The sequence below is a fragment of the Bidens hawaiensis genome, unplaced genomic scaffold (genome assembly GCF_021521415.1).
Source record: "Bidens hawaiensis isolate Kalapana, Puna unplaced genomic scaffold, B.hawaiensis_p1.1 tig00046153_1, whole genome shotgun sequence".
NCBI classification, from domain to species: Eukaryota; Viridiplantae; Streptophyta; class Magnoliopsida; order Asterales; family Asteraceae; genus Bidens; species Bidens hawaiensis.
The window spans coordinates 1-23,565 of NW_027498228.1; the positions used below are offsets into that span (position 1 = coordinate 1).

The following is a 23,565-nucleotide window of genomic DNA, read 5'->3' on the forward strand; positions in this document are numbered from 1 at the left end:
AATCTTAGAAATCAGTAGGCATGTTTGACCACCAAAATCATGATTTCTGACATGTCATACTCATGAACTTCAATCCTAAGAATTGCATGTTCCTGGGACCGATAACGGGAATTCAAATTCTTCGTTCCATGCGGGTATCCAATTGTCCTCGATTGCTTTTGTTCTTTTCATTATAGTATCAGCAGATACTCCCGCTATTCCAACCTGCATTGCATCATGTTATAATATGTTTATAACACGTGATCGATAATAAATAATTACTTTCTGAAAGTGGCAAATGGATGGGTAAATACAAGGCAACTGGGTCGGTTTCCGGTTGAATTGATGATCTCGAACATGATCATATATTTATTCTTGTCAGAAGTACCAAACTAACCCAAACACACCTAAAAATCGTGTAACCCAAACAGGACCAATGTAACTGACTTATCTAAACAAGTCAAATGGGTTTGTTGGCAGGTTGTAAATACATTGTAAACACGTCATAAACGGGCTTATGAATTGCAAAATATTGGGTTAGTGGGCTAACGGGTCTGAAATGCGTTGACGGGAGGATCTGGTCAACATTTTTATTAAACGGGTTAAACATGTCAACCTGAACATGGTCTGTTTAACTAAACGAGTTAAACATGTCAACGACAACGTCAACATGGCTTGTTTATTAAACGGGTTAGATCGACCCATGCTTTCGTCGCCGTGTCAAAGAATTGTCACCATTAGGCATTATGTGAGATGGGTTTGGTAACTTATTCTCAAAAACAATTTGTTATTTAAAAAATTGTGTGTTAAATATTATTGTTAAAGTTTATCTTTACAACAAAACTATAACTTTTGAATAAAACAACAGCGGAGGTTTTATGTACTGAAAATGTGGACAATTTAATTATTTTAAAAACAATTTAGTTATGTTGAAAACAACTGGTTTGTAAAAGAAAATGATTAGCTCATTAGAGATCAAACCTAACCTAAATCAATTAACAGAACACACGATGAGTAAAATAATTAGCATGCTAGAGATCAAACCTAACTCAAATCACTTGACCATTATTACATAAAGTGTCTTACCCTGGTGTAGAAATCAGGAGGTGTGTATGCATTAAAATGTGTAGGCTTAAAATCAGAGGACCATCCTTCGCCCATAAAAACGGTTACCTAAGAAGCATCAAGAAAACTTTTGTTAGTCAAAAAGAAACTTAAGAGATTGAACTACAAGAATTAAAAGAAATGTAAATAGGCGATTTAAAAATATCCAATTGTATGCAATGGGACCCACAAAAGGCAGATGAAAAAAAATATTTTTTTACCTTGAGAGTGATTTTGGCAGGTAATGTAACTCTCGGGTCAAAGATGGAGTCATTTCTCATCAAGATATCAGGTTTCTTGACATATCCACAACCACCATTGGCCTTGAACATTCCTTGCATAACCCAAAGTGATCTTCCATATCCCTGCCAACATAATTTATCATGGGTGGCTTATAAGTAATAGAAACTAGGAACCAAACTGCCACTACACCTTTATGTTGTCTATCATTTATTACTAATATACTTTTTTCTGTGAGTGAATACCATCAGTCTTTGTTGGAACTAGTAAGCATCTTGACTACTTTGTTACTTTTGTTAATCATTAGACCGGCTACTATAGCTTTAACTCAATATTTTTGTGTTCTTTTTAGCATGCTACTTTTAAGTATTTTAATTGATATTATTCAATAACTTTGCTCTTCTTTTGGGGCATTTAGCCAAATCAAGCAAAAATCGACAGTAACTTAATATTTTAGGAACAAACCTGCATATTAAATGTCACCATCTGAGCTCCATGCATCCACCCAATCAGTGGGTTATAATTAGACGAGTCAAAACGTATCCCCTTAGGATATACTCTCAGAATATTCCTCAGAGTGAACCTAAATCAAGCGAATTCTTAGTATATATCTGTATATAACTAAATATATCATCATCATCATCATCATCGTACTCAGTATATCCCACCAATAGCAATGCTATGGTAGGGTCTGAGGAGGGTAAGATGTAGACAACCTTACCTCTACCCCATAGGGATAGAGAGGCTGCTTCCGATGAGACCCCCGGCTCGATAGTAGTTTTGCATCAAGCCTTGGACATAAGGCACATAGCACTCAATCATCGGGACACCGGCTGATTGGTGCATGTGCCCTTGTCTTTCGGCTATCAACGCCACCACATGATGCCTGATTAACCTTCCCCCACTTTTAACGTTATTTTCACGAGATTAGTAAAATAACGTCAAAATTAGTGCAATTTTACTTTTGCCCACCCGAGAGTTCACACATATATACATTATATGCGTGCACCGCCAGCAGGGCATTGTATATAACTAAATATATATAATGTAAAAACTAAGACAATACTTGACAATCTGTGGCCCATGAGTTTTTGCTGCCTTCTCAAGCTCTTGCTCACGTAAGCTAAGATGTCTGACTTTATCAGGGTCAACTCTCAGCCAATCGTCTAAACCGCCCTTCCCTCTTCCAGCATGAATATCAATCAAATTCCTATATTCAAGGGCACAATGGTCATCTTCTGCTTCTTCCAAATCATCCTTAAATTCAGCAGTACTCCTGGATTTAAAGCTGGGAAGTTCACCACCCCATGCTTCTTAGGAATCAATTTTTCTGTGAAGCGCTTCCACTAGCCTTAGTTTCTTGGGATTTAAGATACTCTTTTGGAGGTTTAGTAGATATAATAATCCTTCTTTTACAATGTGCTTAAACTGAAGATGGTTACTGAAACATTTGGAGACATGCTGTTTACTCCAAACACAGAGAGTTTAGAGGAATTCCCATCTCCAGAAAATCTGAAAAGAAGGATTATTATATCTACTAAACCTCCAAAAGAGTATCTTAAATCCCAAGAAACTAAGGCAAGTGGAAACGCTTCACAGAAAGATAATGATTCATCAGAAGCATGGGGCGGTGAACTTCCCAGCTTTAAAATCCAGGAGTACTGCTGAATTTAAGGATGATTCGGAAGAGGAAGAAGATGACCATTCGCATGGGGCGGTAACCGTTTTTATGGGCGAAGGATTGTCCTCTGATTTTAAACCTACACATTTTGATGCATACTCACCTCCTGATTTCTACACCAGGGTAAGACACTTTATGTAATAATGGTCAAGTGATTTGAGTTAGGTTTGATCTCTAGCATGCTAATTAATTTACTCATCGTGTGTTCTGTTAATTGATTTAGGTTAGGTTTGATCTCTAATGAGCTAATCATTTTCTTTTGCAAACCAGTTGTTTTCAACATAACTAAATTGTTTTTAAAGTAATTAAATTGTCCACATTTTCAATACATAAACCTCAGCTATTGTTTTATTCAAAAGTTATAGTTTTGTTGTAAAGATAAACTTTTGTAATAATATTTTACACACAATTTTTTAAATAACAAATTGTTTTTGAGAATAAGTTACTAAACCCATTTCACCTAATGCCTAATGGTGACAATTCTCGACACGGCGACGAAAGGATGGGTTTATCTACCCCGTTTAATAAACAAGCCATGTTGACGTTGTCGTTGACATATTTAACTCGTTTAGTTAAACAGACCATGTTCAGGTTAACATGTTTAACTCGTTTAATAAAAAGGTTGACCAGTCAACTCCCCGTCAACGCATTCCAAACCTGATAGCCCACCAACCCAATATTTTACAATTCATAAGCCCGTTTATGATATATTTACAATGTACTTACAACCTGCCAACGAACCCATTTGACTTGTTTAGATAAGTCAGTTACATCGGTCCTGTTTGGGTTACACGATATTTAGGTGTGTTTGGATTAGGGTGGTACTTATGACAAGAATAAATATATGCCTTGCATTTACCCAACCCACCTTCAGAAAGTAATTATATATTATCGATCACGTGTTATAAACATATTATAACATGATGCAATGCTGGTTGGAATAGCGGGAGTATCTGCTCATACTATAATGAAAAGAACAAAAGCAATCAGAGGGATACCCGCATGAAACGAAGAATTTGAATTCCCGTTATCGGTCCCAGAACCTGCTATTCTTAGGATTGAAGTTCATAAATATGACATGTCAAAAAAGGATAATTTTGGTGGTCAAACATGCCTACCGAATTCTGAGCTTCGTAAGGGCATTCGAGCAGTTCCATTGTACAACCAGAAAGGCGAAAAGTACAAGTCGGTAAAGCTGCTTATGCAGTTCGACTTTGTTTAATTTGTTGCGTGTGTGGTTCAGGCGGCATTGTGTTCGTTGGTGAAGGCTTGGGTGTTGTGTGTACATGTTGTATGTTGTGTGTATACGTTTGTATGTTGTGTGCATGCTGTATGTTAATATTACCGAGAAGTGTTATACAATACGAAACCCCGTCCGTTCAATTGTTCGTGTTCGACCGTTTGTTTGGTTAATGTTAAACGAACCAATTTTACACAGGCCTACACTTAATGCAACAATTTTAGTAATTTGGTAAAAGAATGGTAAGTATTAATGGCACAAGTCAGATCGCAAACAATAAGAAAAGAAACGAAAACTCACATTGATCAAAACTATGATAGTCTTTTTATTAATATGAACCGAATACAATTATTAAAGACAAGACTAATAGACCCTTTAAATGGGAGAACCAAACTTAAAGAACAAGAAACCCTAAACCAATTAAAAGAAAACTAAATAAAAAACCTAAAGTAGAACTACAAAAAATAAACTAAAACTAACTCTAAAATATTCTTAACCCAATTAGCCTGTGAGCCAAAACGAATTAAGTCCAACAGGTATGTTGCAAAAAAAAACGGTTATAATAAGTATGCTATGTACATTGAAAAAAACATATATATAGCTTACTGCATTTTTTTAAAGTTTGCTGGATTGTAAATAAGAAACTAAGACAAAGTTACTCACCTTAGCCACTTTAGCCTGAAGATCAGTAGTAAGATGGTCTTCAAGGGTAATCACAACAGGATACTCAGATGCAGTGAAAGCATTATTCTTGATAGACTTTAAACACTTAAATCAATTGAACCGGAGTTGTCAATGTCCTACACAACAAACCAAACATTGACAACAATTACCATGAAAACAAAGCAAATTTCAATTAGAAAAATTAGCAAGTAGCAACAAATATACACCATACCTTCCATGAAGAACATCCACGTCATCCTTATTTGAATTAGGCCGTTTATCCAACTCAATAACCCTCACACCTTTCTGCAATGCTTTAACTATTGTAGCATCACTACAATCACTGCTCAATTGGTTCCCATTTAAATAAGAATTGTGACCAGTGAATATAAAATAGTGAGATAACGGAGCATTCATATCATGATGAACCTGAAAGATAACAAAGACATTTATCCTCATTACAGCTGTAAACGAACCGAACGAAGCCTTTTTCATGTTCGTTTGTTTAGCATTAAACTAGTTCACGAACGGTTCATGAACGCTAATCAAACGTCAAATCTTGTTCGTGTTCGTTCATTAAGGAATTGACCTTGTTCACGAACGCAAACGAACATGTACTATTTAAGAAAAAAAATCTTAATCCAAAACATTAGACATAATCACCTTAATAAAATATAAAGCTAAGCACTGAGATAATAATAATAATAATAATAATATAATAATAATAATAATAATCTAAACATAATCATCCACCAATCGATTGTTTTATTCTGATAATGTCAACGAAGCACAAGTTAAATTTGTTGTTAGTTAAAGCAAGACTTTATAAATCAAACCATTAATGAAACAAACTCAACATAAACCATAAAAATTATAAAATTTAAATGTTAGGTTGATTATTTTTAATTTGTAAAGACCATTTTCCATTGCATTAATGTTTAATACAAAGTCCATTTTATTATTATTATTATTATTATTATCATATAATTTACTATAAAACGATTACAATAAAGTTGCAGGCAAACGGGCAACAAGCTGCGCCGCAACCCCCTTTTGAATAGCAAAGCCAATCCTGCTAAAAACGAAGCTTTGGGACCTAGAAGCTGAAGAGGTTCCGTGTACGACGCGCTGAACCCTACTCAAAAATTTCACAGCCTCTGGAGCCAGAAAACCAAATGTATCAAAGGCAAATGGTAGAAAGACATGTTGATTATCTAAACAAGCTTTCTCGTGTTTAACAACTTTGCCCGATTCAGCCTTCAACGCAGCCTGACCCACAACAAACCCACGGTCCCTGAGCCCAACAAGAGGAGACACTCCTGTAAGATCCACACAGGCGTGTTCCCCCCCTGCCCACCCGAACACAAGAATATCAGCTGGTCGTAAAGTAGACCTCCCTTCAATAGGATCCGTGAGAAAGTTAACAGGGGCCTCCTTTTTAGCAGAAATCCCTGCCCGTTTAAGAACATCACACAGAACATCCCTAACCAGATCATGTCTGTATTTAAAGCCAGGCAATTCTTTGCAATGCACCGCATGGTCACCAAAAGAATCCAAACAGACCTTACGACAAATTGGGCAAGGTTCATCCGTCGGGAACATAGGGATCATTAACCGGTACTTAAGGATAGCCCGATACTCCAAACCCGACATACGTTGGCCTAATCCTTCAATGGGGATGGCCGTTAGAAAATCCTGAGCCCGAGGAGCCCGAAGGCATTCAAACACCGCCTTTTGGCGAGGGGATAGATCAAACTTCACTTCTAAACTCTTGACGATTCCACTAAATAAGGCACTCGCCACAACATGTTGGGCTTTAGGGGGGGCGGTGTCCTTATTAGAGAACCCGCTAAGATCAAAATCTGGAAGTGAAGTACGTAAACGATCCATCGCACACCCATAATCAGAGTCCAACCCATAAATATCACAACCCCGAAGAATATGGTCTTGCAAACACCACGACTGTGCTCTCGAAGCCACAAAAGCATATGTAGATACATCCTCGGCCGAACAGAGACCCAACCCCCCATAACGGATCGGAAGTGATGCCAACCTCCATTGGAGATCCCCAAAGAACGGACCTCCACAAACCACGATGTCCTCAATCGCCCTTCGAAGGCCATTGTCAAATATAGAAACAACTTCCCCCACATACATAGGTTTGCACGTTCTCAAACCGAACAAAAGCTTGGCGACTCCCATACATGAGCGAAGCAAAAGAAGCTCGCATTGAGGATCCCGAAGTCTTGGGAGACAGCTCTTCAGTTCCACAGCACTAGATGCCCTTTTCATAGCCAAACTGCTGATAAACCCCGCATCCCGGCTTACAGCACCACCAAGGAGTTTCACGCCAAGCACCGGCCTTCTAATCCCGCAAGGGAACAACCCCTCCTGTGCCTTCACCCCATTGCATGTTAGCCAAAATAACTCTGTTTTCTTAACGTTTAATTCAAGACCCAAACGAGGCCCGTCAGACCTGATACTATCTAATGCTTTGGCTACCTCTCTAGTATCCCCGATAATCGTGCCATCATCCAAGTACCAAGCATGAAAGAGAAGCTTGCACCGATCTCTGATTTGGTGAACAAGTGGGTGCAAAGCTAAGGCAAAAAGGAGAGGCCCAAGAGGGTCCCCCTGTTGAACCCCAGTGGTGGATTTAATGAAAGTATCACCCACATATAACCTAGCCGACTGCCCATATAAAAAATCCACCCAAAGAGAAATGGAAGGACATCGACTCCGAACCTCATGTAAAAGGGTCGTCCTATCTACTAAGTTGAAGGCATTGGAGAAATCAACAGTAAGCATAGCCAATGACCCATCCGAATGAAACTGATTTAGAAACCTGTTCGCGCTATGAAGCACGACCTCTGCCCCACTGGGGACTCCCACCCCAAATTGAAAGTCACCGAGGTATTTAGCCATCTCCTTCCCGACACCCCTCATAGCCACCTTAGAGACCAACCGCCTCCAAATGGCCCCAACGGCAATAGGTCTAATCCCATTGTCCGGTTTAAGCAACGGCGTAAGTGGGGCAGACGCAACAAACTCTGCCAACACCTTAGGACACCTTCCCCCCAAAAATAAATTAACCACCGCAGAGAAAGCCTTGAGCAAACCATCCGCAATCGGAGACCCCTCTCCGCACAACGCATCTAAAATGTGTTGGGCTCGCAAACCGTCCCGCCCACACGAAGTCCCTTTAGGGAAAGACTTAATGCACCCAAGCACACTATCAACGTCCACGACAAGGGGAGACTCAGAAAGCAAGGAAGCAGGCATGATCGGAGATGCCATGATGGGATGCTTAGACAACAAAGCGTTCAAAGTATCCTTACCGAAAGGTGTAACCTCTGAAGAGCATAATACCTTGACCGCAGCAGTGAAATGCCCGTCCGCAACTTTTCGCAAACATTGTTTAACATTGGCGCCCAACCCGGCGTTGTTAGACTCGGGTACAAACGCATCACCACCCGGGGCATCTCCTAGGGGTTGGTTAAAAAGCGATATAAGGAGCTCAAAGAAACCGTCACGGTCACCCCAAGCGGATAGCGACCGTTGAATAATTCGGCATTGCTCAGACTTTCTATTGCCAGACCTGCGTTGCTGACGATTAGAAGGTCTGAAAACTCGTAAGGTGCAACGTGGTAACAACAGTTTCACCCACGCCTCAACAGACTCTAGCATAGCCGCCACCTTACCCAGAGCACCCACTAAGGCTTGGGAAAAAGCCATACGACAACTATGAGGAATGTTTTTAACAGTCGTAATAGGAAGAGTGAAGACACGCTCAAGGAGAGCTACATCCACCTCCACCCTTCCCACCACGACAACCTTCCTCCTAACATGTGGCTTCGCAATCCCCACTATATATTCCTCCACATCTCCCGTGACACACCTGTACCAGACCGACCCGTCATCATGATGGCACCCTCGACGGAGAGCATGTGACTCCATACACGCTCCACACATCCACCTACGCGAGACCTTTAAAGCCTCACCAACCGAAATAAACAAATCCAAATTTGTCGAGATCGCCTCCCGTAAGGTCTCTTTCTTGTCATCCGATGACAAATGAAGCCGCTTAATATGTGCGGCCAATCGAACCCCCTTGGACCCCGGTAATCCATCCGGGCAACAGTGGAAGCCTCTAAACGGACACGGCCAAACAACCTCCTCAATAGCCCCGGTCATACCACCCCCGACCCACAAAACACCCCGGTAGCCACGTACCACACCAAGAAAAATAATAATAAAACAAAACTCGAGTTAAGTTTGAGGAATGAACACCCGAACCAAAGAGGAAGGAGGAGAGCAACCACCCGTTGCCCTCCCTTCCTCAAAACACCAAAAACAAAGATTATTTCATTGAAGCGTTTTGTCGAACACCTGGCGGGCAAACTATTTTCTTCAAAATTTTAGTTGATGATGATTCCTTTTTGAATGTACAAAGTGAAAATGGGATTTGGGTTATTTTCGTTGAATAAACTCTTCCTGTTAAAGATTTAACAGTCAATAGCTCAAAAGACTGAGAGAAAGAGAAAGAGAAAGAGGTGTGATAACATAAACAAACGAACGTAATAACACATTACCAAACGTTCACAAACACAAATGAACGAACACCACATCTAATAATGTTCGTTCATTTAATTAAAAAAACAGATAGTTCTGTTTATTAGCGGAAGTCGTAATCATCGTCAACATCATTAATGAATTCGTTTTGTTCATGTTGTATGTATGTGTGAACAAACAAAGTATGGAATCGAATTCTTGTATGAACGAATGGATATTTTATTGAATATCTTGGGTGAATGATACATTAGTACAATAGTCATATTTATACACAAACAAAATGGCGGTTAACCGTTTATAACGGTTATACAGCCAGCCGCCATATTTTATCTATCTAATAATAATAATATAAGTATATAATACTAGGTTTAATTTATCATCTGATACTGTTCGTGTCCGTTCATTTTTTAGTAGATTGTTAGCTTGTATATTTTAAACTGAAAAGTAGTGATCACATCGAAACAGAAAGCAAGCTGAGCTGCTATCTTGGAGTCATAACATTACTGTGTCGTTGAACTCAGCTAAGTAACTCGCTAAGTAACTCCACAGCTTCAGACGCGAGAAAACCAAATTTTCCATGGTACGAACTATCAACTAACTGTTTTTTATAAGTTTTCTATGTTAAAAAAGTGCAAAATCAATTCTAATTAGCTAAATATTAATTAATTAAATCTCTTCTACAAAAAAATATCAAAACATACCGAACGATTAGGATCAAGAGCCGGATTAGAGTCACTAAACAAGTACTTAAAGAACGCCTCAATGTTAAACCCCTTGCGATGAAATAGATGAGTCGTACTACGCATAATCTCGAGCACGCCGTGTCGAGAATTGTCACCATTAGGCATTAGGTGAAATGGGTTTAGTAACTTATTCTCAAAAACAATTTGTTATTTAAAAAATTGTGTGTAAAATACTATTACAAAAGTTTATCTTTACAACAAAACTATAACTTTTGAATAAAACAATAGCTGAGGTTTATGTATTGAAAATGTGGACAATTTAATTACTTTAAAAACAATTTAGTTATGTTGAAAACAACTGGTTTGCAAAAGAAAATGATTAGCTCATTAGAGATCAAACCTAACCTAAATCAATTAACAGAACACGATGAGTAAAATAATTAGCACGCTAAAGATCAAACCTAACTCAAATAACTTGACCATTATTACATAAAGTGTCTTACCCTGGTGTAGAAATTAGGAACGCAAACGTAAAATCTTGTTCGTTGTATTACATAACGCTAATCAAACGTAAAATCTTGTTCGTGTTCGTTCATTAAAGAATTGACCTTGTTCACGAACGCAAACGAACATGTACTATTTAAGAAAAAAAAAATCTTAATCCAAAACATTAGACATAATCACCTTAATAAAATAAAAAGCTAAGCACTGAGATAATAATAATAATAATAATAATAATAATAATAATAATAATAATCTAAACATAATCATCCATCAAACAATTGTTTTATTCTGATAATGTCAACGAAGCACAAGTTAGATTTGTTGTTAGTTAATGCAAGACTTTATAAATCAAACCATTAATGGAATAAACTCAACATAAAAAATAAAAATTATAAAATTTAAATGTTAGGTTGATTATTACAAATAAAATATTATAAAAAGTATAAAACAAACCTTTAAATTACGAATATAAACAAATGAACGTAATAACAAATTACCAAAGTCCAAACGTTCACGAACACAAATGAAGGAACACAAATCTTGTTCGTGTTCGTTCGAAGGAATTGAACTTGTTCACGAACATGTACTATTTAAGAAAAAAAATCCTGATCCAAAACATATGACATAATCACCTTAATAAAATAAAAGGCTAAGCACTTTGAGATAATAATAATAACCATAAACATAATCATCCACCAATCGATTGTTTTATTCTGATAATGACAACGAAGCATAAAGTTAGATTTGTTGTTAGTTAAATCAAGACTTTATAAAACAAACCATCAACGAAACAAAGAAACTAAACATAAGTAATAAAATTTTAAAATTTATATGTTACTATGTTAGGTTGATTATTACTAATAAAATAATAACAAATTACCGAACGTTCACGAATGAACGAACACAACATCGAATAATGTTTGTTCATTTAATTAAAAAACAGATAGTTTTAAACACAGTACATACTAATTCGTACTAAATACTAGTAATTAATTAGATCTCTTCTATAATATCATATAAAAACATACCGAACGATTCGGATCGAGAGCAGGATTAGAGTCACTAAACAAGTACTAAAGGAACGCCTCAATATTAACACCCTTGCGATGAAATAGATGAGCCGAACTACGCATAATCTCTTGAGCATCTTCCAGAGTAGCATTCTCTTGCTTCTGCACCTCAATTAAAAACCGGTGGAGTTGATCGGCGTTCATGATGCGGAGTACTTCTCGAACAGAGCTTTGACCGGCGGCGGAGCCTCGGTGGCGGCCAGCCGGAACCTCCACCGGAAACAGAAGCAGACTTTGTAGGTCTGCTTTGACATTGTTGTTGATTTGTGAGTGGAGAATTAGGGTCAGAATTGGGGGTTCGTATAATAATAATAATTGGGGATTTGTATTGTATTTTATAGAGATAGGAAGGTATGAATGTATGATTGTTGTAATCAGGTTTAAAGGTACAGCAAGGCATTGAGTGTGTGGGACCCACTGTGTTGTTATTGTGGAGACGTGAAGGAGACGTATCATGGGAACGTAATCTATAATATATATAAACGAAGAAATAAAAATCTTATCTTAAGTGTCGCTCTTTGTTTTTTTGAGTCACCAGATTTGCTTGATTTTTAAATGGAGTTTTCTCATGCATTTGATCCGAATTCATAAGTATGGGTCTTACCAAACCCAGATATTCCTAAACGAGTTATAACATCTCATTAAATTAAAAATTATTCTCACCAAATTATTTATTTAAAAATCCTATAACATAGGATATAATAAAAATTAATATCTTATTTATTTTAAAAAAGATATATATATATATATATATATATTATTTAAATTAGAAAACCAATTTTATAGTAAAAAAAATAAACGAGTCTTTGGTCTCATCAAACCATAAGTATATTATTAACTTCCATAAATATTATTTATAATTAATAACCAATTTTTATAGTAAAAAACATAAACGGGTCTTGGGTCTCATCAAAACCATATAGCTTTTAAACCGGGTTATAATATCTCATTTATTTGTGAAAAATATATTATCAAACCATAAGTACATTATTAACTTTCATACAATAAAAATATAAATTCAAAAAATAAATAAATATTAGAATAAACAATATTAAACAACCCCCCGTAATACGGGGGATAAAAACTAGTTAACTTTATATGATTATTTTCTATTTATAGTTTCTCTACTTGTTTTTAAGTAAGTACTTTTAATTCTTATCAACTTTATGACACCATGTGTAATGAATTGACGTTTCACTCTACATAGAAATTTATTTAGCGTTCACATAACGCATTGCTTTTATAATGTCATCATGTGTACTACTTCCATACCCCTCACTATTTGTTGATTGCCTTGGAAAGGAATATCACATTATCATGATAAAATACATACCCGTCTCCTTTGGTGTATATCTTTCATTTGGCTTTGGTCCTAGGTGCATTTTGTGATCTTGACGTGGTTCTAAGTTTCAACTCGAAATGTGTAACTACCCCCCATGTAGTTAGTTTTGTATCATTATTAATTAACTATTTCATTTTTCAATAAAGTCACGCATGTCTCTATTGATGTTGAGGCGAACCACATCAAGTACAATGAGTCCTTAAGTGTGGTTGTAACACCTCGGACAAGCCCAATATCGTTCATCTACATTTGTTAACATTAAGTGTTGGATGCTACAAGTTTACTCATGAAACGTGGGCCGTTGATCTCATCCAAAAACCTTATATCCTAACATAATGATCTCTTTATTCTTTATAGTAAAGCTTAAATCATACATGGAACTTGAGAAATAAAAGACTTAGCAAACTAGCAGCTCCACAAATTCTATATTTTTATTGCCGTGCAAATTTATGGTCCTCTCTAATACACATTTTCAACCATACAACAAAGGTCATTTTCACATGGATATGATTATTAGTCGCCACTTGTAATTTAATTTGTGTTTGATTGATTGTTGATTTGGTTTTTGCCAAAAAGTTTGTTTTTATAATGATTTGGAACTAAGAAAAATCCTTTGCATTAAAGTTTTGAATGCTGGGAGTTGTAACCTTTTGATATTGAGGCATTGGTTCGATTGTTAAATTTAATTTAAATATGGTATTTGCATCATGTCGATAGATCTTTAAAAATTCATACTATGGACACGTTGAATTGTTAAAAACATATCTAGGATTTACAATTTGGTTGTTTGATTTTAGATTTTAGTTGTCTATAATGTGTTTTTATTTATTTAAATTGTTTAATTAATATTGAATTCTACTACATTTGATATTTTCATTTAGGGTTGTAAACAAACTTGTATTTTATTCGAATAATTTTTAAATAAACAAGTGAGCAGTAAATACAATGGTCGAAGTGAAGATGGTGGTGGCGTGACGCAACACTTGAGGGATAGATGAAATTGATCTGGTTACAATAGATGATGAATTGAAGAATCGTAACACCGGCGACATCCCCACACCAGCCCTAAACACATCAAAACACACGTTCAAGTGAAAAAAAATTAATCGATGCCCAAAATATATTAAGCACAAACCATAATTACAATAGAAGAAATTGGTAAATTAACATTAATCATACCTCAAATCAATCAAATTGACTTGTAAAATGAAAGAATCACGGCAACAAACAGGTGAATCCATGCATCAGACGAACCAAAGGAAAAGATGATTCAAAAAATAGACACGTAGCAAATACTTGGCAATTAGATAGATGACCAAAATGAAATAAGCAAGGTACACACATTTCAAGCGTAAGATATAACACAGAATGCACAAACTCAGATGAAATTGTAACATATAAAATAATATTCCTTAATCCATGATTGTTCTTCTTTTGACCTGTCAGATTGTTATTGGATATTTGAATTAGCTATAATTCTAATTCTAGTATTAGTTAGATAACTTATTTTATTTCTTGAAAGTTATAATAATAATCTAATGGGAATATTCTTTTTTTAAACAAAAACTGATAAGGATCATTCGAAACAAAATCTCAAGTATATTGTTCAGTCAAGCTTATATTCCTATAATAATCACAAATCTAGTGAATGCTCTCTTCTCTCCAAATCCTATATTCGATATTTGTTAGGGATGTTCTTATTATAACTAGAATATATACGTAAAACGTTTATTATAAGCTTTTTACTTGTGTAAGATTGAAATATTGAACTGTGAGTATATATGTATAGTAAAACATATTAAGGATAAAGATAACGAAATGAAATTTATAGAAATAAAGGTTAAAATATGTAAATATTCAAGCATGCTAAGAGTAATCGAGTTAGGTTAACTCAAAAAACTATTTAGCTCATTAAAAGTTTTAAAGTCCCTAAATTATAATAAAAATGTAATGTTCTCGTACTGTGATGCCTTTTTTAGTTATTTCTATTTTATCTAAACTATAGTTTTTTTTTAATGTTTATGTTACTAATGACCTTGAGAACCAGATCTCTATTTTAAGATATAGTTAATGACTTAATTCATCATATATTTTGATAGTGTTTTTAACTAACAAGATAGATATACATTAACTAGACGCAAACATAAGAATATAGAATCAAAGCTAACTAGATTATTTTCATGTCATGTTAGAAATTGTCACTCTATTATACACATGCAGTTATGTGGAAACAAATAGAATTTTGCAGGTCTATTTTTTGCATACACATCTCCTTAATGCACTTTGTTTTACCTTAGCCTCTTGTTCCTTAGCATCACATGACTTCTCGTTTAGCTTAGAGTCCTTTTGTACTATTTGCCCTTGTTTCTTTGCTTTAAGCCTTCGCGACTATTACTGGTATTAGTCCTTTCAGCATTCTATGTTTAGTGGTAGTATACCACAATTATTATTAGTACTCATCTGTTTTGTTGGTTCATGATCCACCACTCACATTTCCATGTCAAAAGGTTTATTTAAAAGCCATGTCTCTGAGTGGGAGCAACCTCCTCAAACCCTACTAGCTAGTAGCTTTTATTACGAGTGACATTTTACTGGGTACGTTTGTTTGTTATAATAGCATGATATAAGTATACATGCTACATTTGTCTATCTGTTTAACTTCCATATAATACAGACTTAAAAAGCCATTAATACATGTCAATACTTCACTTATCAGCCTTGTAGCCATTGTCATATGGAACATGCTAATATTTTTGTTAGTAACACGAACGAAACCTTATGTGTTATGCAGTATCTGATACTTATTTCTATACGCTATAGATTCGTTTTTTTATTTGCAATACGTATATCCAACACTTGTTGACAATGATTCCCTAACATTTTCAAATATTGACACCAATGACAAAAACCTCTGAATCCGCCACTTATTTCAACACGACAACATTTTATAACCAAAATTCTGTTATGTGCACTGAACCAATTATTGTAAAAAGTTTATTCAAAAACTATGACTGTAATTTGTATTTATACAAAAAGAAACCGCATAAGAAGCTTTACAGATTTAAATTTCTCTCCTTTCTTGTTATGAAGTGGAACAACACGAATCCCAGGTCTCAACTCGGAAACAGGCAAACATGTTTGACCCGCAAAGTCATCTTTGTCGACATCATATTCTTGTACAACGATTTTAAGTAATGCGAGTTCGGGGACTCTTAACTGGAATGTGAACTCTTCGTTCCATACGGGCGTCCAATCGTCTCCTATTACTTTGGTTCTCTTCTTTGCCACGTCAGCAGCCACTCCAGCCATATATAACTGTTAAACGGGTCATGTTTATGGGTTGAAGACGACACAAACCCAAAAAGTTGACACACACCTCAAAACTGTACCAGACACATGCAACCAGAAACACGAAACGAATTTTCGTCAGGTTGACACAAACACGACCAGTTTGGCTTTGAGGTTTTTATTTTTTAGCATACTAATACTCCAATGACATAAAAATAAAGATGTTTATTAAAACAAACGGGATAAAACGGGTCGACCCGCAAACCCTACAGGTGAACCCGAGCACGAACCTTATAGCTAAACATGTTCATAAGGTCGGCATATATTTTAAAATATATACATAAACAAACTGGTTAAAACAAGTCAACCCGCAAACTCACGAGTTCAAACCGAACACAACCCGTTTAGCTAAACGTGTTCATAGGTTTCACATAATTTCTAAAAATAATTACAAAAACAAACTGGTCAACCCGCAAACATGTCAGGTCAACATATATTTTAAAATGTTGACCTGTCACCTAAACGTTTAGCTAAACATGTTCATAGGTTTGACATAGTTTCTAAAAATAATTACAAAAACAAACTGGTCAAAATGGGTCAACCCGCAAACCTGTCAGGTCAATCCACGTACCGTTTAGCTAAGCGTGTTCATCGGTTTGATGCACTTTTTTAAAATATTTTCAAAAACAAACAGAATAAAATGGATCAACCCGAACACAACCCGTTTAACTAAACGTGCTCATTGGTTCGACATCTTTTTTTAAAATACTATACAAACTGGTTAAAACAGGTCAATCATCAAACCCACTAGGTCAAACCAAACACGACCCAATTAGCTAAACATATTCATGGGTTCGACATATTTGTTAACAACATTCACAAAAGCAAACTGGCTAAAATGGGTCAACCCGTTTATCTAAACATGTTCACGGGTCGACCAAAACTAACCCGAACCCGTTTATTCAAAACCCAAAGTCCAAAGTCCAAACCCATAAATTTCGTGTTAAGTTCAAGTCACGTCATAAGTTCACATGTGAAACGCTGACCTTTGTGTAGAAATCTGGTGGTGAGAATGCATCAAAGTGAGTCTGGCTAAAATCCAACCGCCACCCGTCTCCCATATACACTTTCACCTGAAACATCAACTCATGTTTTTACAAAAGGATCACAAATAATGTCATGAGGTCCAGGAAAAACAAGACTTGTTAGACAACCTTTAATGTTTTCTTCACTGGTAACGGTGCCTTCGGGTCAAATACTTCACCTTTAGGACCCGTGTTCATAAGAAAATCGGGCTTTCTAACATAACCACACGCCCCATTCGATCTGAACATCCCATGCATCATCCAAAGTGATCTCCCATACCCCTAATCACAATAATCAAACAATTTAGTAAAACAGGAAAACCAAAATGTCACAAATAGTTTACTGTCTAGGGGTGTTCACAGTCTGGTTTTGCCGGTTTCTATGGAAATTTAGGTCGAACCACTAACTACTGGTTTGGGTTAGTAGGCCCGGCCAGCCGGTTTGGCGGTTAAAGGTTCATTTTGTGGTTTGAACTTATTTTTTTCAAAATCACTGGTTTTTTAAAAAAATTTTAAAATGATAAATATCATACTAGGAGTGTGAATTTCTGATACGACAGGAAAACACGACACGAACCTAACACAAATTTTACAGGTTTGGCTCGAACCCATAACACGTTTAGCTAAACAGGATGTGTTTGTGTCAACCCAACGGGTTCATGGGTTGACCCATTTAACTTATTTATTTCTTTTTTTTAAATGTGCTTTATGTTCATGGGTTGACCTGGACTGAACCGTTAAAACCTTCAGCACACAAAAACCGAACCATTCGGATCTCCAACCAGCCAAACTGGCTGACTTGCTTCGTTTGTGCGGTTTAGTGAGTTTCAATGGTTTTGAACACCCCTAATCTCGACTTCAAAACTCACCTGCATATTGAAGGCAACCATTTGCGCACCATGCATCCATGCAGTAAGTGGCCTAAAATTTGTTGATGTAACGCGTGTGCCCTTAGGGAATACCCGGAGAATATACTTTTGAGTGAATCTGTATGCAAATAAACCCGTGTTTAGTCCCAAAGAAAAGAACATGTCCCTTGCTTTCATTGCTGAAATTGTGCTTAAAACATAACTACTTACTGGTTGTAAAAAGTAAATAAAACATGAAAAAATGATGCATTTCAAGATTTGTAGTTACAGTTAATTTATACTTTTCATGTAATTGTTGTTCCCTCCAAAAGTAAAACTACTTACTGGTTTTACCTGACAATATCAACTGCATAAAGATTTGCAGCTCTTTGAAGGGCTTGTTCACTCAAACTTAAACGTTTAGCTTTCCTGTGTTCATCTCTTAACGCCTTTCGTGTTCCGTTTTTTGGTTTGGAAGCATGAATTGCAATGAGGTGTTTGTACTCGAGGCCCTTTTTGTGCCCCGATTTTTCGTCTTCAATATCATCATCATCATCCTGATCATCATAGCCAAGGATTTCTGACAATGGTTGAGTCGTGCTAGTGCTTGTGCTTGTGCTTGTGCTTGTGTTGTTGCGTACCTCATTTGCACAATATCTATCACTTACACTGCATCTACCATCGTCGTCATCCGGATCACTGTTGCTCTGCCAAGAAGCCAAATCAAGATGTTATCTTTTGCAAACATAAAAAGAAAATGTTTGGTTTGATTAGGCACGAGCCAAACGTTTAGTATACTTAGGAAGTTTGTTTATTTAATAAACGAATAGACATTAACAATCTTTTTTGTTCATATTGTTAAACGAGCGAACATGAACACATGTCTCGTTCGCTTGTTTATGTCCGTGAACATTCGTTTATTTATGCTTGTTTATGTTCTTTCGTCTACGTTCATTAGTTTACATTTTTAAGTTCATTCATTTATGTTTATTTATATACTCATTTAAATTATGCGTGCATTACAATTTAGTCTAGTTTTATTGTATTTAGGCCAAGCATATTGATGTTCATGTTTATATTAAGTGGTGATCCCTTAGTTATGTTTTTTTCATTTATGTTTAGTTGTATTTGTTCGTTTGTTTTATAAAACCGTTCGTTTATACTATTAACAAACGAACACCAACACGAACACACTCATTTTCTTAACGAACAACACAAACATGCCCCGCTATGTTTGTCCGTTTCATTTACAAGTGAAGAAATCTAGTTTCATCTTTTTTGTTGCATTTTCTTGAGCTTGAAGGTTTCTTTACAGTAGTAAATGAACAAATGGTTAAAAAAAAGACAATTACTCACTTTAAATACAATGAAAAGAATAAATATTTAGTTAGCTCACCCGACGATCTTCGAGCTCATCAGAAGAAGAATCTTTATCCACTGACGAACGTTCTTTGCCAGCATTCTTGGATTGAAGATACTCTTTTGGAGGTTTTGTTGAAAGAATGATTTGATGTTTTAACGCATCGGGTGAAGGGAATGCATCTTTGTCACTTTCCTTTGGGTCGTATAGCATATCTCCGAAAGTGCTTGTGACCATCTAAACAACAACCATGAATGAATGATTTAATATTTATAACGATACGAAAATGTTTGATGTACAAAGACTTAAGTGGAACATGAAGCTAACCTCTGCAACCTTAGCTTGAAGAGATGGTGTTAGATGATCCTCTAAAGTGATAATAACAGGATATGGAGATTTCACAAAAGCATGTTCTTTAATCGACTTTAAACATTTGTGAAGCGTTACTGGGGTCGTCAACGTCCTATTTTATTCAAATTTGAACACAAAACCATGTAAATCATAGAAATTAAAATTAAATATTGTTAACAAATATGAATATGAATATGGGACATGTTTAGAACAAGTTAAAACGGGTTGGGTCAAGTTGAGTAAACATTTTCATTTGACCCGTTTGAGATAAAACAAAACCAGTATACTGGTTTAACTTGCCAGATATAATAAAAACGAATGAAAATGTGGTATGCATAGTCATACCTCCCATGAAGTACATGTATATCATCTTTTGCGTTATTTGGCCATATGTCAAGTTCAATAGCCCGAACACCTCTTTCAAGAGCCTTTATGATTGGTACTTCGCTAGAATCACTACTTAGTTGATATCCGGTAAGATATGAGTTATGGCCCGTGTATATAAAATAATGTTGCAACGGAGCGGTCATATCATGATGCACCTAAAACCATACATATTGTTAAAGAACATAACACCAAACACACAAAAATGAAAGGGCACAATTAAACAAGTAAAGACATAAAGATTGTATTTTTAGTGTACTACATAATCCTATCAGATTCTTGTTCTACTCCATGGATAATTAATTTTGGATTAAATAACATGTTTTGGTTAAAAAAAAACCATTTTGAAATTACATGTAGCTATCAGTGCAAGCTGCATTTTACCTGATCTCATTGTTACCATGGGGCCCGTGAGTTTTCGGTAACGAGTTATCCTACTAAAGAAAACTTAACTACATAATTTTCACATGTGAAAATATGTACAATGTGCAAGTTGACTATTTTGCATAGGTTCACTTGAACTTTCAAGCAAATCTTTATTAAACTATGGTTCCACATAATTAGCATTGACCTAAAATAAGGAAATAAAAATATCCCACTTACCAATTTGAAAAAGAACAAATCTTTTTCATATGGGTACCATAGCTTTGAATTTCTAGGTCAAACAGATTATCAACTAAAAACTTGACACATAATTCAAAACAACTTCACAAAAAATGCATTAAACACCATAACAAAAGATACCAACATCTAATTAGAGAATGTAACATCAGCAACACAACTTTTAACAATCATAAAAAAAGTTCAAATTACAAAAAGTCAAAGGTGACCAAACCTGAGTCTTGATGGGCCCATTGACATCATCCATCATCAAATAATGAAAAAAATCATTAACAGTGAAAACATATCGTGTCAAATGCGACCGTGACATGTTCAAGACCCGCTCCATGATCCGCTCCACGTCATCAATGGTGGTCCCTTCTTCTCTCTGGAACTCAACCAAAAACCATAAAAATTTATCTTGTGAAATCTCCGACTCACCTTTCGTGTACAAATTAAAAATGTCGATCACGTCACGTGGTGGGCCCAGGTCGCTGATTTTAAACTTTCGGTTAAAACAAACGAACATTTTGTAATATTATAGCTTCCCATGACACTTTTACGTCGTCTTCGGTCCTTTTTTTCGTCATTGTGGCTCATGTGTGGGTTGTTGTAACGTGACAAAAATAATTATTATTAGATTTTGTTATTGGAGGTTATTTTGTGTGAATTTGGAAGATGAATGTGAATAAAGGTTTGGTATTATGGGTGTTTTGTTTGAAATGTTACAAGATAGGAAACAGAAAGAAATGATGAATGATGATGGTATTGGTATTGGTATTGGTATTGGAATTGGAATATCGGTAGATACAATTTTTGGACTTTTTTGAGGGTTTGATTTATTTTTGCTGATTATTTGATATGTGTAATTGGATTAGCATGCCACATTTGGAGTTGCATGTTTTTCCACTGTTTTAAAAACCGGTTCAAACCGGCCGGTTAAACTGGATTTCGCACAGTAAACCGGTATTTTGAGACCGGTATTTTTGACCGGTTAGCTAGAACATCGTACCGGCGGTTTTTGTCTAAAATATCGGTTTTTACCGGCAAACCGGTTTTAAGTCCAAGAAATTTTTAATATTTGCGGCCCATGCATATTTTTTCAAAATTATTTTTAACCCAACAATTAACATTAAATGTGTAAACTTTAGGACTAATTTTTAAAATTGAGTGGTTTTGCATTATTCTTTTAATATAGATTAACTTTTGGGTTATGCTTTGTTATAGGATCATTTAGTTTTGGGTTATTTGTGAATTAAAGTTACATTTAATGTAAACTATAAGGTAAATTATTCAACCGGTTGAACCTTCCAGTATAACCCGGTTCAACCGGTTGTACCATTTTTTAGCATAAACCGGTACAAGTAAAATACCGGTTTTAAAAACATTATGTTTTTCGTTTGATTGGTCTTTAAATTTAAAGAAAAAATGTATAGGTTGTAATGATCGAAGTCATTGTATTAAACTGGACTAAAAAGCCAAGAACAACTGAAAAGTTTTCACTTATATTTACCTCGGTTATTCCTACTTTGATAGAATGATAAGGAGGTTAACGTATTTTATAGGATGCCAAGATTCAATCCTTTCAAATGTAACATTTAATCGTTCTTAAAATAAAAGGCCTTATATTTACTTTGATAATCACACACTAAATGATACTTACATAATTGTATTTATTACATAAAGTATCTTACACATTCTTCAATAAATTAACATACATTGTTTAGGTGTTTAGTTATAGTGAATACATAAAAACCAGCCAAAATATGATTAAGAAAACTTACACACCGATAAATAAGAATAAACATTTGTATTTTAACACACATTTAAATCTAAATCTAAGTCTATGATAAGATTTGAATACTCATAACATAAGTAGGGGTGCATTTATCCAACACAGTGATACCATTAGAACATATGTTTTAACATACATAACATAATTGTAATTTAATACCAGAAAATAATATTTCTGGTAAATGGTATCTAATCTAAGTTATTAAAGTGTGATATTATAATTGAGTTTGCTCATGTTAGACAAAACTCACAAAAAGGATAAAACAAGTTGTCTCTTAAACAAATATATACAATTCTAAGTTGTAATAAAAATGTTATACCACTCTTTAATTTTTAGTTCAACAGTTAGCTAATGACCAGCATTCAAAACCTGATTTTGTTTATAAACTTCAAAAAGTCAATTAAAATTTGACCGAATCAAATATAATAGGCAGTTAGTGCTATACCTTGGCATGATAAGTAGAGTATATAACAACCACTTACCCTGTTTTAAGGCTAACTTTAATCAGAAGCTCAAGTTTGACTAAGAAAATATTTTTGATTGCTATTACATATTTACATTGCTAATATACTGATTTATCAAACTAAATTTTAATAGTTATAATTAATGTTATTAGTTGGCCATACACTAATTTTAGAGTAAAATAACTTCTAATAAATGCAATTATATATAAAAATATTTAATAACCTTAACAACTTGTGCTATTTCTTTTCCAATTACGGTTACAAATAACTGAAAACCAATAATAGCCAAATGTTTGGTTTCTTTCGAAAGCA

The 23,565-nt window shown here is 35.3% G+C and overlaps 1 protein-coding gene and 1 pseudogene across 2 annotated transcripts; both read right to left on the minus strand.

Annotated features, from left to right (window-relative positions):
* Positions 1–6: 6 nt before the first annotated feature.
* LOC143596204 (phosphoinositide phospholipase C 2-like) lies at positions 7–12,000 on the minus strand (annotated as a pseudogene). The gene is made up of 8 exons (XR_013146662.1): positions 11,695–12,000; positions 5,140–5,336; positions 4,908–5,044; positions 2,390–2,857; positions 1,789–1,906; positions 1,305–1,448; positions 1,066–1,152; positions 7–204 (listed from the first exon to the last, which is right to left on the minus strand). The product of XR_013146662.1 is annotated as a phosphoinositide phospholipase C 2-like (transcript).
* Positions 12,001–16,037: 4,037 nt separating this feature from the next.
* LOC143596194 (phosphoinositide phospholipase C 6-like) lies at positions 16,038–21,739 on the minus strand. The gene is made up of 9 exons (XM_077075035.1): positions 21,230–21,739; positions 20,356–20,552; positions 19,987–20,122; positions 19,696–19,896; positions 18,654–19,006; positions 18,321–18,438; positions 17,581–17,733; positions 17,413–17,499; positions 16,038–16,393 (listed from the first exon to the last, which is right to left on the minus strand). The coding sequence occupies exons 1-9, from the start codon at positions 21,521–21,523 to the stop codon at positions 16,103–16,105; spliced, it is 1,830 nt and encodes a 609-aa protein (XP_076931150.1). The 5' UTR covers positions 21,524–21,739; the 3' UTR covers positions 16,038–16,102.
* Between the last annotated feature and the right edge of the window lie 1,826 nt (positions 21,740–23,565).

Excerpts from the sequence above, each read along its gene's own strand:
- LOC143596194 (XM_077075035.1), bottom strand. The coding sequence starts at position 21,523 with ATGTTCGTTTGTTTTAACCGAAAGTTTAAAATCAGCGACCTGGGCCCA. Across the intron at positions 20,553-21,229 it reads ATGGGCCCATCAAGACTCAG|GTGCATCATGATATGACCGC; the intron begins GTTTGGTCACCT and ends GTATGGTTTTAG. Across the intron at positions 17,500-17,580 it reads CAGTGAAGAAAACATTAAAG|GTGAAAGTGTATATGGGAGA; the intron begins GTTGTCTAACAA and ends TTGATGTTTCAG.